We start from the raw sequence: 18,404 nt of genomic DNA on the forward strand, positions 1-18,404 counted from the left end.
GGCTTTTTCTGTGGAAAGCCTTTATGGTGGAGTTGCAAATGCCTTGCTGGTGTTGTAAAGCACTGGGCTTGCTGTCTGAATATCTGCTATAATTTATGTGCATTTGTGTGAGAGGGGAAGGAAACCTTGCCACAGCAAATGTGTTATCAGCTTGATAACCCTCAACACTCAGACCTGACAAACAAAATTCTCTTCAGCCTTGTTTTGCAAACCTCAGGAGGCCAAAGACTCTGTCAAAGCTGTGATCCAGTGTGGGACAGACCATCTCCTTGGTGAAGAGAGAAACACTTACATGATTTGGAAATCACCTTTTCAGCTTCCACAGAGAATTGCTCAAAGGATCTGGGAGAAGCAGGCTATATAAAGAAACGTGCAGCTCGGTCTGCTCAGAGTCTGTCTGTGATCTGTACTCAGCAGGATCCTGGGATGGGGACAGATGCCAAGATTTGACCTCCTGCCTCTGTGTAACTGGTATAGGGAAACAATTAAGGATTCCTGGCAGCTATAGGGCCAAGAGGACAAATTACTCTCTCTAGAAGTCAACAGCACACAAGCACAGAAATAAATAGAGAAGTTTCCACCTTGGGTCGATAGATTTTAAAGCAGTGTTACTTGCTTCTTAAAAGCTTTAAGTTTCCCCCTCCATCCATTCCTCCCTCCCCTTATAACCCTTTGCTAGGGGTTATAATAGCACAGAATGATATGCAAAGTCCCCTGCCACTGGAGAGTTTGCTCAGAGTGCCTGAGCTGTAGGACCTCTCCTCCCATCCTTGAGAGGCACAGAAATAGTCCCCAACTTGCGTCTAGCTTTAGACATTTTGGGCACTTTGAAAAATGTTTATTCTGCAATGATCACATCTTATGACTTTGTGTTGACTTGGAAGAATATAAGGAACATGCTTCCTCACAGCTTTCTCCATGTAAATGATCTTATTTTTTCCAAAGGGTGGATCTTTGCCTCTAATCCTCTCTCTGCTACTGCAGGGAAAGCTAAGAGTGTGCAGGTCTTTATCCCGGCTTTTTAGTACAACCAGGACAACTTTCCATATAAACTGAGACTGTAGGCTATGTGACGAGCCTTTTCATCTACTTTCTGTACCACCCCTTACTGCACTTTACTGTACTATGTACTTACTTATCAATCTAGAACAAATTTGCAAACAAATAACAAAGAGGTTATTTTTCATGCAAGAACAACTACTATGTCCATATTATACCCTTAGGAAATGCCAACAGAGAAAAATTACTTTGGACATTGTACGAAGAGGTCCTGAGATCTGAGTACATGGGACAGCCAGGTCACAACGAGTTACTGTGTGGATTTGCAGCTCACCATTTCCTCTGTGCTAATGCCACCGTGGACACTCTTGGGGGATGCCTCAAGGGGACGTCTGATCTGACCTGACAGTGCTGCAGCCAAAGGGGCAAGCCAGCTCCCGCAGCCGCCCCCGTACTTGACCCACGTGCCTCCCCCTTCCTTTGCGCCAGCTCTCATTCCTCAGGGAGCTGTTTCTGCCTGCCAGACTGGAGGAAGGTTATTTCTTTTTTTTTTTTTTTTTCCTGGGTTACCTTTCTACCAGTGAGCCACTTGGCTCAGTGGTGTGGGTAGGGAGAAGGATCAGATGAGAACCAGTGTTAAAACAAGGGAAGCAGCAGGACAAAAGAGGGTGGGGGAGGAAGGGAGCAAGACTGTTATTTTTGGTGGCATTCAGCTATTATTGTTAATAACATTTCTCCCACAAAGGAGGTGTGTATGATTCTCTGTCACATACTTCAAGAGTGCAAATGGTGGGTTAAAGTGGAAGAAAATCTAGAGCTCTGTCTTTATTCATGTCTTCATTTAATAAAACTAATATCCTCACACCAGAAAGCCCTTGGGTTTTGGCTGTCTGATCACTGGTGAGGCCAGCCCTAAATATTAACCCACTCTGTGGCTGGTCACTTGTATATTCCCCTAGTAACACTGCCATGTTTTGTAATATTATGAAAGGTAGGGTAATTTGGGAAAGTACTAATTTGCAATTGATAATATGAAACACTTCCTAACTCCCCAGTCAACCTACATCAGCTCTAATATCTTATGCAATAGTTAACTATTGTTAGCACAAGTAGCTATACAGTATGTAATTGCTACACAGCCAAGTTCATCTATTGACCTAACTGTGCAAGACTGAGTGAAATCAATGGGAACTTTAACCCCTTTTATTTCTGACACAATTTTTCCCCCACTTGTGGTGGGTCAACTGGCAATACATAAATTCAAGAAATGCTGAGCAGTCAGCAATAGAAGCTTGCTGTACTTTGTTGCTTTACGCTAAATTCAGCCATCATGATTTCTGATGAAGAAATACAAAATGTAAGACAAAGTTGCTGTCTTGACAAAGGATCTGTCCAGATGGACAAAAGATGCCATTTTCTGGGAACTGAGAGATGCCATGAATACTTTAGGCTGTAACAAAATTGTTACTAGTTTATCTCTATGTGTTGTATGTGTTGGGTTGCATATGTAAGCTGGAGGAAACAAACAATACAATTCCATAAAAATGACTAATTTAAGTTCCAGGAAAGCAAATAATCTTCTTCCATTTTGCAGCTGAAAGTACGAATAGTCATTTATTATTTTTTAAGTGATGATTATTAACTTATTATTAGCCTTTCTATTCAGGCTTTGTTGGATCAAAACTTTTAGTCCTTTTTCAGTCCTTGATCATAAAAAATTATGGAAGCCAATCAAGTTTATCATTGATAATGCTGGCATATGTGTGATTAGATCACATATGTTCTGCTGAGAGCCAGCTGTTGCTTTAGCTTCATTAGTTTAGATAAAGAAGTGGCATATGAATATCACAAATGCAATTTTAAATTAGAAGTGTTTCCTATGCCTCCAGTAGCTGAGGAGATATAATCTGGCCAATCATAGATAACAGATACATAGAGAGACAGATGCCTAAACATAATAATAGCTAAAATTGATAGCTTTATTTCTAAAAATAGCAGAGACTAACCCTGAGGACTCTACAGAGAGAGTGCACCACTGAGGTATTGTGGCAAATCATACACCAGTCTGTATTATCAATTCATCAGGGATTAAATATATTAAGTAACATTATGTGGCTTCTGATAACCTCCTGAACTCACATGCTCAGGTAGAAAGCAAAAGCTCTTAGAGAAGTGGTAATAAAGATTTTTCTGGCAAATGAATCCGCTACCAATGGGTTTGAGTGGTTAGACCTAGCTGGAAAAAAAAGCTGATCACCTGGGGAAAAAAAAAAAGTTTTATCATAACTGAAATGATGGGAATTTTGCCTAAATAAATAATATTGTTTTAAGGGAGGGAAAGGCAAAAAGCAGTAATTGAACCATGTCAAAATATCTCCTTTCAACAATATCAGATGCAAGCTTTCTTATTTGTTGTTTTGAATCACAACTTACACCTTTCCTTATGATTTTTTTAAATGTTAGACATGATAATGTCTAATAATAATGACAATAGACATGATGATGTGCAACCGAAATGTGTGGAGTCAGTTAAAAAGATACATTTTGATAGTCTCAAACAAAATATTTTTTGTAAAGAACTCCGAAACGTTCATGTTTCGCTCCTAACTTACCAAGGACAGTTTTCTAAACCCCTAAAGGCCTTCATGGAAAGGCATCTCTCCCCTCTGCATAGATTCAGTGTTTGGGGAAACTAGGATTTTTGCCCTTTGGTACTGAAATCAAAGGCACCTTTTAAGGGGGAAGTCTCCTTTCCCTGAATAGTATCAGAGCTGAAATAGCTTTGTACTAATCTTGTTCAGTGGATCCCTGCCAAGATGCTGCTGGTGGTTTTATTCTAAGCGTGCTCTTCAAGTGACAGTTTCTTTACAGAGCCTCTAAAAAGCTTCAGAAAATGTATGTAATGTTGAAATTCTTTAAACCTGCTGGACACAGGATTAGAAACAGCTTATCCCCAAAAGATCTGAGAGACAGGTAGAGCAGTCTGGGGTTAGAGAAGATAGCAATGCATTTTGTGTGGAAGCACAGATGTATGTTAATAAACTGGAACAAACGAAGAGGTGACATCTTGGTGTTACATGTTACATGGACTTTGTTTGGGTTGTCCACCCATGGACTGTTAATGGGTGGAGAACAGCACCTGCCTGCTAGCAGATAACAGCCTATATACCCTGAGAGTCTCTGTCAAATTTCTAAGGGCACCTAAGATTGTCTATACGCTTGCAGATGCTTTCTCTTTGCTGCAACAACAGTATACCGCCTTCCAGCAAAATACGTCCTGCAGTATTTACTCAGGCTAATCTCTCAATGACTGCAATAAAGAAGAAATGAGGCTGGTAGGGTTTGGTAAGCTGCAAAGACGTGTGCTTAAGGGAAGCATGCTCAGGCTTCTGCTGCTAGCAGAACAAGAACGGTAAGAACTATTGATTGCATTGATTTTTGAAAGTAAAGTTGTCCCTATTTATTGGGAGATGCTAAGAAGCTCAACTGGACTTGCTTGAGAGTAAATTGATGATAATGTGATTTGACTAAATCTTGATAACAAATTAATTTATGACAATTTGACTTGTTATAACATGAAGTGTCCTAAAACTATTCATTCAGGAGAAAAAAATGTATTCAACATTTGTTTCTCTAATCCAGCAAAATTCATTTCCCCTAGAAATATAGATTTGGTCTTGCTATGTTGCTGTCAACTTGTGCAAAGAACTAGGATTTACTCTGACATAGGATAAGCAGAGGAACAGCTAGGGGTCTTTTTTCAAGCTTTGGACTGTGCAGAATTTAAGACATGATTTTATTTATGATGGTGATATCTGAAACAGTTTTCCCCTTTTATTAAAAATATGTCATTTTGACATTTGTTTTCATCCAGTGAGTGAGGACCCAAGTTCAGGCTTTGCCTCATATGAGTCCAAATGGAAATATAAATGCTTACAGGCCATATCTGAGAGAACATCCACTCATTAGGTTTTTTTCTGTCCTAGAGTCTCTATTCTTGAGAAATTCAAAATAAAATTGTCATTGAAACTGATCTGTTTCTACCAAACATTTCCTTAAAAAAATTACATTTCCAAAGGTGAAAGATTTCAGAAAAAAATGTATTTTCAGTATGCTCTGCTCAGCAGACCTGTTTTCTTTGTAGTCAGCTCTATATTTATCTTAAATATAACTGCAGTGAATGACAAATACTTTTTTTTGTTACTAGCCCTTTCATCAACACAGCTAAATCAGAATTAGTTAGGTTCAAGTCCCTCTTCAGCATCTGCTGAACTGATGACATATTTCAGCTGTTGCACCTTGGCATATCTTTTCTGAAAAGGAATTGTCTGAGAGTCTCATGGTCTCACTAAATAGTCAGCATGATAAACAGCAAAACAATAATCTAGTATGACTTGTGCTTAGGAAAAGAGTATCTGTTTACTTAAATAAATAAAGCCTCTACAAATTTACTCTTTTATATTTTATATGAATACTGGTACAAATTTCCCTTTTTATATATATATCAAACAAGCTGCCTTGAAATAGGTACAAGCATCTGAAACATGATCACAATGCAGAAAATTATAAAGAGGTTGAGGAAAAAATTACTCTGTCTAATATTTTACCACTAAGAACTCATACAGGTATAATTTCATATGTAGACATTTGCAAACCATGCTGTATAACTGGTTCATTATTATAAGTAAACAGATGAACACATAACATTGCTAATATGTGTAATTTGCTTTGAAAATACTTTATGGCATAAGACAACGCCCTGGATTAACTCAAAGTAAATAATGTAAGAAGGTACATATTTTTAAAACTATGTGCTTTCTAGAAAACCTGCCATTTCCTCAATTCATCGATCAATTAAAATTATTTGCAAATATAGAGAGTATGACTTTTTTGTAAAATGTTGCAAGGTGGGTGAGACATTATCTAGCAAGAATTATTTTTTTATTCTCTATAAATTTGAAAATTTCATGAAAAATACAATAAGAATTCGAAAATTCCTCTACAGTTAGGTTTTCACTGAGTTTGCTGACAAAACTAAAATGTTATGTAGAAGCCATGTTTTTCAATTTTTTAAAAATGTGATGGTAGAATCTAGGCAGGGCCTCAACAGACAGCTTAACATTTCCTGACAGTTCAAATATCCACCTCCTCAATTGACTTCAATAGCTGTTCAGTTAAGGGCAGTCTTCCAGAAGGGCCTTTGAATAAGTATCTCCAAGATCTCCATAGTCTTCAGCGCCACAGCAGATCATTAGGAGGACTAACCATCAGCCAAAGACCTTAAGATTTATAGATTTTTAACTGTAGGAGAGCCCACCTTGGCTGCAGTGACCCCAAGGAGACTCCATGTCTCCATGGTGGACACCCCAGGTCTTCCATGTTCTTTCACTCCAGATTACTCCATGATTTAGACCTTCAGTTATACACTCTTTTCAACGAAGATTTAACAAATTAACTTTCCATTTTTCTTTAGACAAAACTAGATTTTAAAGAAATAAAATAATCTAAAAAAACAGGAAAAAAATGGTGTCTGCCAGGTTTACAACACTCTGCTTCAATTACTCTTCACACTCCTTGAATCAAGATGTATATGATCTGATCCTGTAGTCTTGTGGAGCACATTGGCTTAGATCATATAGTCACAGAATGTGAGCTGAATGCATGTAAGTGTAGGATTAGATTCTGCATCAGAAATTTGTTTAGATTATTTGCAATACGTAAATATAAGTTGTGCTGGTTTTGGCTGGGATAGAGTTAATTTTCTTTATAGTAGCTAGTATGGGGCTATGTTTTGGATTTGTGCTGAAAACAGTGTTGATAACACAGGGATGTTTTAGTTGTTGCTAAGCAGTGCTTATACTAAATCAAGGCCTTTTCAGCTTCCCATGCTCTGCCAGGTGCAGAAGAAGCTGGGAAGGGACACAGCTGGGACAGCTGACCCCAACTGACCAAAGGGCTATTCCATACCATATGGCGTCATGTTCAGTATATAAAGCTGGGGAAGGGGAAGGAAGGGGGAGGGGGGGTCAGTTTTCTCTCAGATTAATTGGAATGTATTAGAAAGGGTAGAACCTGGGCATGACGTGGGGGACATTCGGAGTGATGGCGTTTGTCTTCCCAAGTAACCATTACACATGATGGAGCCCTGCTTTCCTGGAGATGGCTGAACACCTGCCTGCCCATGGGAAGGAGTGAATGAATTCCTTGCTTTGCTTTGCCTGCGCGCGTGGCTTTTGCTTTCCCTATTAAACTCGTTTATCTCAACCCACGAGTTTTCTCACTTTTACCCTTCTGATTCTCTCCCCCGTCCCACTGCGGGGGAGTGAGCGAGCGGCTGTGTGGGGCTTAGTTGCCGGCTGGGGTTAAACCATGACATAAGTGCATGGAGTGAGTACCAAAATAAGAAAAAAATGCAGAAAAATAAGTAAGTGGATCATCATGGGGAAAAAATAAAGAAACTAGAAACAAACATAATTAAAATAAAAATAAAAATGCTTACTTCTAAATTGCATTACTGAAAACACATCTTGAAAACAATATTTTGGCTTCTCATGTGAAGCATGAAGGACAGCAAGCAAGTAAACATGACAATATAATTAATATATTAAAAAAAATATTGCTGCAGCATCTACTACCAGAGAAGTTTGGATTGCATATATTACCAAAACTAGGTTTAATAAAGAAAAAAAAAAAAAGGAAAAAAGCAGAAACAGAACACAAGATTTAGAAATAATGACTATTCAATAACCACAAAATATATAGACTGGGGGAAAAAAAAAAAGTGTACCTTTTTTATTGCTTTGCCTATAAGATTATCTCCAACCGGTATCAGAATTCCTCCAAAGATAGCCAGCACACCACCGATGACGGCCCCAGTTAGGAGCCCACAGTTTCTATTACAGCCCATTCCTCTCCTTTGTCAGGGTGCAGACAGACAATGTAAAAGTATCCTTGCTGTAAGGCTTGATGTTTTTTTCTCACTTCTTGGTCCAAAGAGACTCACTGATCTTCCTGAGAGAAGCTGCTAACATAATGAAGAATGAACAAAAATGACATTCCAAAGCTCAAAGTACAAAGTGCATGACATGAAGCAGGTACAAAGATAACATGTCAAAACCAGCCAGCCAGTGGCAACCAGTGCCAAAAAAAAAAGCATGTACTTTTTTCATTAGTCTTCTGTTTTGTTTTGGTTTTGGCTCTATTGCATCAGGGCAAACTGACATAATTATTATTCAGCAGACACTCTTCCTGAGGGAAGCACCTTCTCTAAAATCTCTCTGTTCCAAAGGAGGAGGCCATAGCCCTCTGCTTTTATCACAGCCTGCAATGCCCATGGCTCCCACTTCAGGCAAAACCAGGAGTTTTAGCTCACACTAGTCAACCTAGTGTGAGCTACCCAGGCTATTTCTGCATTATGCTGGTAAGGAAGTCCTCAAGGTCCATCAGCACCTTGGTGGGAATGGCAGCCTCTAATGGGAGGCACCTACAAGAAGCCTGTCTTTCCAGATCTCTGTCAGTCCACAGTCTACTACTGAAGGGATAAAACTTTGTTTCAGCAACTTCTTGACAAAGGCATGACTGGATTTTACTTTTAGAGCTGCATTCTCACCATCACCTAGTTTCATCAATCCCAATTGCCTTACAGAAAGGCAGACTTCTTAAAGCAAGTCTAGATTTTCATCTTTGAAAGATGTAACACCTTATATTTCAAGACCATTCAGTCTCAGAAAAAAAAAAAAGTCTGCAATTACTCATTGGAAAACAACAGTTGCTGGTAATATGTGCTAACATATCTTAAGATCTGGCCCCTAGTGAAAGTGTAAAGAAAATCAGAATTATACCAGCGCTGACAGATATGGTAAAACATAAGCTCCCAGTGAGATTTTTTCCTGCTTGTTACTGTTTATGAATAACTAAGACAAAGAGCTGCCTAATTTGCAATTTATTCTTGCTCAGGAGTTAATCACATCCACAGAATTTGCAAGGTTGTTATTTGCTTTAGGCCTCCAGCTAACACAAAGTCTGCTGTTCTCTATTTTAGATGTCATTGTCCATATCCTTTTTATTCTTACCAATTTCTGTTTGTTAACATGTTGTGATCATTGCTAAATCAATTTTAAAGCAGGTATCAGTGGCAGAGTTAATTACGCATTCAAGGCCAAATGCAGAGAGCAAAGGAAAATAGAAAGATGAAGTGGAAGAACAACTCAACCTGAATTCCTAGTTTACTCCTGAGGATTAAAGGGTTAAAAAATCTTCATGGATTTCTAAATAGTAAAGCAGGTGTAGGAGTAGCATGACTTTTATTTTCATAAATGGAGTTATGAGGTCCTTTTATTAAAAAAAAAAAGACACATACAGCATGCACTGACATAAGGTACCATGGTCAGCAGGCTAATGATGTGTCCTCCCACGTCCTACCAAACTCACAATTATATCATGTCTGTACCTGAGCCCAGACTGCTCCTTTTACCTGCATTGGAAACCCAAATTTTGCCTGCTCTTGCACTAGCAGTGGTTTATGGGTCCCTTGACATTAACAATTACTATTTCTGTACGTTTGAGATAATTTGGTATTTTAATAATTTCTTCTTGGATACTTGCAAGTAGAATGACCAAAAGACTACTTGCAATCTCATAAAAATACCCTTCCTATAAAAGCCAGCCAGTCCATCCACCTGCCACCGGGTGATTCCTTGTGGTTCCCACATCAAAACTTTACCCTTTGATTGCTTTACCTGCACACACAAGGGACCAGGAAAGAAACCAGATTTGTCTAAATTTTTTTACTTTGGCTAGGGTCTGAGAAGAATATCTTTACAGCTGTAAACCTGGCTTTTCTGCTGGAGGAGGTGCACCTTATTTGAACCACAGGTTTACTTAGTTGCTTTCCTCTCTATTGCCTTTGTACATAACAGCAATAGAAACTCATCAAACAGGTAACACCAAGGAAAAAAATATATTTTCCCAAACTTTTCATGCAACCTGTTGCACTTCTCACAAAGATAACTGAAAGACAACTTGACTGAATTATAAAAACACCAAGTTATTAAAGGCTCTTTGATATAGTGAATGGATGCATAATGTGGCTAACGGCAAACTTCAAAGCAAATTCAAGTTAGAAATTCATTAGACCTGAAGAACTTCTAAGTGAAAGTCACTAGGACCAACTCTCTTATCTTTGTAGGTATGTTCAGCTCAGGATCTGTAGTCTGCCAAAAGTACAACTGTAACACTGCTGTGCAACTCATTGGATAAGTGATGTGGGGATTTAAAAATCTGACTGCTGTTACACATTGTAACAAATCTAAGGAGAAGCAGAAATTCTCAATGACATAGAATTCTGAAAAGTACATATTTCAGGTTGATTTTTTTTCCCCAATGCTATCTATTCTAGCAGATTTTTTTAAAAAGTGTGGAAATACACATTTTATAATTAAAAATGGAAATTATCTCTTCCATAAACGTTTAAAGAGGGCTTTTAGACATTGTCAGACTTTTTTTCTTGGCTTACATACTGAAGCTTTTAAAATTCAACAGATATACACTTTCCACCGAAATACATTTCCATCTAAGTTTCTACAACCTGTTCCAATGGATTTTTTTTTGTGTTAGGCAGAGCAGGTATCTCTCATAAGCATTAGCAATAAACAGCTAGAAAGCAAGTGGCTGCTAATAACTTCTGTGTATTCCAGGCTTTTGCAAATTGTAAAATATTCACCCTTCTCCCACCAAACACAATGCAATAGCAGTCTAGACATATCTCAATTTATGCAAGTCAAATTATCCATTACACAACTGCAATGAAGAGCACTCACAACATAACACTCAATTTCACATAGAAGTCAACAAGCTATTCTCATCTGTCACAACTGAATGTAAAATATGAAGATTAAAGTAGAAATTTCCAATAAGAATGCAGTTGTGTCTGGGAATTCATATTCAAGCAAAAATAATTTACCTTAAGCAGAATAGAAAGTACCATAACAAAATTAGATATTGCCTATGAGACTATAGTATCAATTAAACTTAGATTGGACTACAGGATTAATAAGAATATTCACCCCATTCTAAAGTGTTTGGTATGTACTTTTTAATATTGTTTCAAATGTCCTTAATAGAATATTGACAATGGAAATGATCCATTCGAGTCTCTTAAAAGACAATTTATAGGAGGAAAGATGTAAAATGTTATTAAACTTTTTCTTCCCTACTTTACTTATGCTTCTGTACATGTCAGTTTAAAGCAAGGCCTTATAAATATCAAATAGTATTATCTGTATTTTCTTAATTATTTCTCCAGCTCTAATAGTAATTTTCAAACATTGCTTGACATGGCATTACTTCAATTCTGACAGAGAATCAGATTTATTGCCCCAAATGAGAGCAACTACATGGGGAAGAAGCAGTGTGTATAGTGAAAATTAAAATGGGTTTTCAAAATTCCTATTAGGAGTTTCAAGCCAAAAACATGGTGTTTCTTTAAACGTAATTCCAGTTTCTCCAAGGTCAGATGGTGAGATTAAAAATCCTGAAATTTTTAAGAGATACATTTGCAGGGAAGAGGTTATTTCTGCCTTCTTTTTTTTTAATCTTTGACATACTTTGAAATTACTTTGAGGTTTTTATCTGCAATAGTAAATGTTACAAATATCACTTTAAAAAGATGCATTTCTTATAAATTCACATGACTCCAAAATTGTAGTTTCAAGAATATTAAATATCAAAAGACAGAATGCAATTGGGAAAGCCAGCAATACTGAACATAAAATACCATTGCTAACATAGTAATGAAGCATTTCGCTAATACATGTAAAATCTCACTGTTTCTTGCGAACACCTTTGCAAAATCCTGACATTTTATTTTATACTACTAATAAATATTTCCAAGAGCTTTCCACCAACTGATTTTAAAAGTATTTCTGAGGAAAACCCTCTGATTTTAAACGTTGTATCATATGACTCACCTTGAATAAGGGCAACTGACTTTTCAGCTGAACGTACAAGTACTTAACACATGACTTGCATCAAGTTACGAGAAGATAAGCAGCTAAATCTCCCCACCAAGCACATAGCCTCTAAACTCCGAGGGAGTGTTTATATATTCCAAGAGACGTCAGTTCCCTGTTTATCTTTTTGTCAAAAGAAAAAGTTAAGTTGTATTGGTGCTGGGGGGGGTGGAGGGGGAGTGTTATTTTTACAGTCTGACTAAAAGCCACTACCTACATCTCGTGGTAATATACTTAGCAGCTGCAATCTTTGTTGAATTTTGATCCAAGCGAGTCAAAGGTCAAGGAGACGAAAGGGTAACTTACTTATTTGGTTCCTGGTCACTTCTCTAATATCCATTTGCTTTAAAACTGCTCGTATTAGCAAGTTATGACTAACCAGCTCCTGACAGCTTCTTTAAGATACAAAATATTTTCAAATATTCTTTGCTATATAGCATGCTCTGCTGTATAAATAAAGCCTTACTATTGCAGTCATTCTCTGTCACAATACAGGCTAAACACCTTTGCAGCTTAATCATCATGAGAGTATATTTTCAAGTAATAAAAATCAGAAAATGTTAGAATATTTTTTAAAGGGATTTTTTTTCACAGGTTGGATTACAACATTTCTTCACGAAGTGCTAAAGCTCTTCCTCTTTTACTGCAAGTTCAATGAACTTCATCCTAGAAGCTTCTTTTTCTTAATGTATCTAAAAATCAGTTATTTTTACCCTAACCTCTGTGTAGACCAAAGTGTGACCCCAGCACAGTGTCTACTAATAATTAACAGCAATCAGTTTGTCAAGCTTTTGCACAAATATTTTTTAAATACCTCCTCATCCCAGGTCAATTAAATGAATGGATTGTTTTAAAAGATTCTTCTGGCAGCAGCAAGAGGAAGTGATTTATATTTGGCTTATTTAATAGTAAGAGAGAAAATATTCCTAAAAATAGATTCTCAGGTCCAGGCTTTCAGGGTATAGCACTGAATAGTTTGTGATCCACATGTTTATCATTTGCTATGTGTTTTGACTGATTACTGTTCTGTTTTTGATATTGCCCTATTTGAAAGTTAAGCTTTTGTGGAAGAAGCTCCCTTCTTCTAATCTACTTCTGCTATGTAAATCTAAGGTGGATGAAGATTAATGAACTTGAGGTTTTGTCTCCTCGCAGTGAAAGCAAGAGTGAAAGTGAGGCTGGTCCTTTGAAAGCCACCTGTAGGACAGTCTTTGTACAAGGCTTGCTGCCAGGGAAAGTTGGTGACCCTGACTAACTCCAGTTTCACATCCTTGAAAAAAGCAGTACATTTGCTTTCCTGTAAAGAGTGGAGTTTAACTGCTGAAACAAGCAGTCCTCCACACTATGGTTCCCATGCATTACTTTTATGAATATTGTCATTAATTATTTCTGTTGGACATCTCTTTGTATGATGCTTTCCTGAGGATGCTCTTGTTCTGGATCCAGCTTTCCTCCGAGGCTGCACTGCCTCCTTCACTGCTGATTTGTCTCTTCTAAGAGAAAGTAATTTCAGTTACTCACACCTGCCCATGGAGATGTTCCCTACCATGCTCATTTTCTCCGTTTGCATTGTATGGGATTCAGCATGCACCATTTGTAAGGGAGGAAAATATCTACTGCTGTCTTTTTGTGGGAATCCTAAAGGTACTAAATCAGGTGTAATGAAGCTCAGTTTTCAACATATACATGCTGAGTTGTATCAGCTAATTTTGTGACTTATGATATCCTATTATCATCCTGTATTAGCTAAATCTCTTCTAGCAGGCAGTGCTTGGCAGTGAAATGAGGACTGAGAGGTTCAACTGCAGAAACCAGCTAAAAGGATTTGAAGCTAAGAAAGAAGTTGTGTACTTTTGAATATCAGTCATTTCTGTTCCTTAAAAACAAATGGAACCAAACCATAAGTACTTAATGGTCCTTCTATGTTCTCTGGCTTCATATCAGGGTTCAGAGGTTATAGGGGAGAAAATACAGAGCAATGACAGAAAAAGCAAAAAATTATGTACTTCACTGGAGCCCCCAGTGGTGCAATAACAGACAAACTACCCCACAAGGAGAAACTGTCGAGAAAGAGAAATAGTGTAAATGACACTCACAGGCTTGATGAAGACACAGAAAACCACAGGAAGCAGAAAAAGACAGATGTAGTTTTTAACTCCAAACGAAGCTCACCCACATTTCCTGGAATAAACATACTACTGACAAGAAAATGCTGAAGACATGAGTGTGATTCCTGGCTTTTCTAGACATCTCATAGAGAGGCCTTTCAGAAATCACTTTCTTTGGGCTGCTTTCTAAACACAGAGGGAACAAATGAGAAGAGTTATCATCTTTCTATATGCCCTGAGATTCCTAAACACTCAATGCCCTCCCCTTTTTTTTACGTTAAGATCCCTTCCATCAGGGGATGACATACCTTTATGGTACATATAATTTGAATTTTGAGGATGCCCACATAAACTTTCCCACATTCCTGTGGGAATTCTCTGATGTACAGTACAGCACAGCATGATTTTATATTCTTGTGTTTCCACAGTCGTGGCACTCTCAGGGTTTTTCTTCACCTGCCTATTATGAAACTTGTAAAAATTAATCTTAACATTAGTCCCTTGTCAGATGTGGAGATGTGGCTGAGGTTAGCAAGTAGATTAGAAAACTCCAGGAAACCCCCTTCTGTACTTTTGCACTCTCTGAATTTTTCAGAGGTCACTAACCTTTAAAAACAAAACAAAACAAAAAACCCTCTTCTAGTTGTTAGGTTAAGTGCCAAGCCCTGGGGCAGAAGATGAGGTTAATGTTCTCAGCATTCAAAACATGATTTTCTATAATCTTTTGAGTGCTGTTCCTATTTTGAAATAAAGGTGTGAGGAATTATGTTTACCTCCTTTCCATGGCAAGTAAAAGCACAGATTTATTGTTTATCAGGCTTATTCTATTAGCATCATCTTAGGTGGCTTCCACACTCCCTACCCAAAATCCTGTTGCCACCACTCAGTGGTCTTCTCTGGCTTCTCCACAGTTATTAACGCCCACAAGAAAGTTGTACCTTGGTCAGTAATGAAAGATTTAAAGCATTCAAAAAAACCCGTAAAAAATAAGAACATGTGGCTCCTGTCCCCAAATAAGCTCTTTCTGATTCAACACACTCATGTTCACTCATATGCACTTAGTTCTACTGAGGAGGAGAAAGAGGAATATGAATCATCTACAGAAGAAAATGTGCAATATGCCAACAGCTGGATGAGACTTCTGTCCCTCTGCATGTATTGGAGATACTAGGCAGTGTTGCTTTATGAGGAGTGAAAATTTGTATTCATGAAAGGCAGTTTGATTTCCTATGGATAAGAAAATCTTCTGTGCATCACCTCATCACATAATACATAAGTAGCACAATGAATTATCCACCCAGACCAGCCTCAAGAATTTACTTCACTTCTATTGCATAAGGGCCTCCCCTAGAGTGAACATAGCCTATCTTCAAGTACTGCCTATAAAGAACTTGAATATATAACACCCACATTATAAAAATAATAATATGGAACTAATATTTTTTTCCTAAAAGATATGTTCACTGTCTTTGTTTCGGATACTCTCACTGTGACTGCTATTTTCTACCACCTAATTTTCCAAAAGCCATGGGAGAGAACAGAGGTATATGGCAGGAGTAGTCACCTCACTTTAAAAGAAGGAAGTATCAAGATATTTCAGTTGTTTCAGTTTTGCTTTTAACGTCCTATCTCTAAGGATCTAAAAGAAAAGAAAGACATAGTTTCATAGCAATAATTGTTTTCTTTTTGAAAGTTAACTACAAATATTTGTTGCAAATAACTTTATCCAGGTAAAAAGTAGGGATCTGGCCTGAGGAAGATGAATTGGTTTCCTCTCCTCTCAATAGAGAGGTAGGAGCACTTCCACAGACTCATCCCATCTACCTTAAATGCTTATCTTAGGCAAGGATGTATCATACCCTTTGGAAGTACTGATGTCTCTCCGTTAACTATAGAGGATCTAAATGACTCATTTAAGTTAGAGGTTTAACTTTTAGAAGGCTAGTCTTAAAACAATTCCACTCAAATTCCCCAGAAAGGTCTTTCAGCTCCTCCCCTTGTCAGTGCACCATAATGACAATACCAGGACAGCTATACAAGATTCTAGTAAATGCAAACAAGTTACGAAGCAAGAAGAAAATGCAATGAGAAAACTTCAAAATATTTACCACCTATCTTTGATGGAAAGTTTGGCCAAAGATTGCAAAGGTGTTGTAGCATTTTTTTGCCCACCTCGCACCACAGACTTCTACTGCAGATGTGCTGGCTTTCAAGGCTTTCCAGTGTATGCCCTGAGGCATACCCCAACCACTCATATAAAGCAGTCTTCAGCTCCCTCAAAAAAGATCCTCCCAAACATGCATTAATACCTGATTTCCCATCACAAGAGCTTGGAAGACTCATTCCAAACTGCTGCGTAGCTCCTTCATTACCCACTAATGACTCCCAGCTGTAGTTTTCCCAGCTCTGTGAAGTATTAGGACATAAGGTGCTGTCCCTTGTGATTCTCAATGTGTTCTGATGACACGGAAAACATCCTAAAATACCATTGGCTCAAGCCAACTTGGCAGCAGTACAGTGGAAACAGTGTGATATATTTGGCTCCTGCCAGTGATGAGTTTCTCTGTCATATTGTAACTAGGTTCTTTAAAGGAAAAATGGATGATGGAAGACCCAGCAGCTGATTCAGTTCATTTTTGCCACAGAAATATTGATTCTGAGCTCTTCTTCACTGACTATGGCATGGATAAACTGCTGCCTTTCTCAGTCCTCAAAATCACTTTTAAAAATTATTTTCAAATGATCCAAGCAGGGGCAAGAGGTAAAGAAAGCACAAGAGAGGCAGTGATAGAGCCAACATTGATTCTTCCACTCCTGTGGGTTCATGTAAGAATCACTCAGAACATAGATAGGAAGGAACTTCGTAGAACTAAACCCAATACAGATACTGTAATATAATAACTTAGGCTTCTGGGTGAGTTTGAAGCAGCAAAGAGCCATAAAAATCTGCTACCTAAAGGGCTGGGTCAGTCTATTAATGCTAGAGATGTTTCTCACTGAAACTTAAGGAGGGCACAGAGAGGAAGCTCTGATGCTAGGGGAGAAAAATTCTGAAAGCAGGCACCTTTTGAAAGTCAAGAGAAATTTAATAAATCTTGTCCCTACTTGGATATATTCCATTTCTTGCAAAACTCTTCTTGGCTCAGAAGTCAGGCAATAAGGGAGTAATTCAAAACTCCTTCACTGGTGCAATACCTAGTTGAGAAATTGTCACCATTGTGAATCATCCCAAACACACAATGACAGTGGCTTTGATGAATGACTGTGTAGTTCTTTTGCCTACCAGCTACACCATAATTTTGCCTGTGTAATAATTAAGAACAACATATGTACAGGGGATTTTTCCAGTTAATGAAGAGGTAAGTTTAAGGTCAACTTTTCAGTGACTTCTCAAGAGTTGGAGACCTGTCAAGTAATTGACACCCTTTTCTTTCAGTTCACATGTTCCAGACCTGGAGACATGTCCTTGGTCTGAGCAACGTGCGTAAGATCTTCCCTGGGACTTCAGCTCAGCTTCAAACACAAGGTATTAAAGCCAAACCGTGAGCCTGCTGCCAGAAAAAAACTGCTTTTCATCAGGTCAGCAACAGAAGAAAGCTTTACTTAACCAACCCCATGTGCTGGGTCAGTTCCCCAGCCCCACTTGGAGAATCAGAATCGGTGGTTGGGATAGTACCAGGAGATCCAGGCCTCTGCCAGCAAGACACATGTTTTCTACCAAAAGAGAGGGCAACATAGAAAATCATCTGGAGAATTAATACAGGCCAAAGCCCTTCCTGATTAAGCTTTCTCCCTCAGGGGAAATCTCAGAGACTACAGCAGTGGCAGCACGGAGCTGACAGAAACACTCTCAGAAAAGCAGATTGTCCCCTCCCGCTGGCAGCAGAGGTACAGACCGTGGGGGTCTTGCCTACCAGTCTGGGTGAGGAATCAATACTGAGACAGTTTCAAGAAAATGTGTGCCAACTGTGCCATGGAGTTTTTCACCTTTTATAGCCTCTCCCTATGGATCTGGTGAGCTAGGCTTTATTTGAACTACTTTATTATAAAAAAACTTTATTATACAAATTTTCTTATACCAAAGGATGCTTTTTCTCTTCTTTATTCTAAGTGCTAATGGGCTACTCTTGTGTGCATAACAAAAAAGGAATTTTTCCTTTTTTTTCATATTTTTCTTGAGAAGATATTTAAGTACTACAATGAAAGTATAAAACATAGGTAACACACACAAAACAACCCAACTGAAGAACAAAATGACCCTTGCTGCAAGAGATACCTTGGCAGCAGC

The 18,404-nt window shown here is 38.1% G+C and overlaps 1 protein-coding gene across 1 annotated transcript in view; it reads right to left on the reverse strand.

Annotated features, from left to right (window-relative positions):
* The window catches only part of CD36 (CD36 molecule (CD36 blood group)), a 32,974-nt gene extending 16,452 nt beyond the window's left edge, over positions 1 to 16,522 (reverse strand). The window contains exons 1-2 of the mRNA XM_072866857.1: positions 16,426 to 16,522; positions 7,787 to 8,020 (exon numbers count right to left, since the gene is read on the reverse strand). Coding sequence (XP_072722958.1) covers positions 7,787 to 7,906 — 120 coding nt within the window. The 5' untranslated portion in view covers positions 7,907 to 8,020; positions 16,426 to 16,522. The remainder of the gene's footprint in view (positions 1 to 7,786; positions 8,021 to 16,425) is intronic.
* Positions 16,523 to 18,404: the final 1,882 nt, after the last annotated feature.

Source organism: Ciconia boyciana, chromosome 1 (assembly GCF_034638445.1).
Source record: "Ciconia boyciana chromosome 1, ASM3463844v1, whole genome shotgun sequence".
Taxonomy (NCBI): Eukaryota; Metazoa; Chordata; class Aves; order Ciconiiformes; family Ciconiidae; genus Ciconia; species Ciconia boyciana.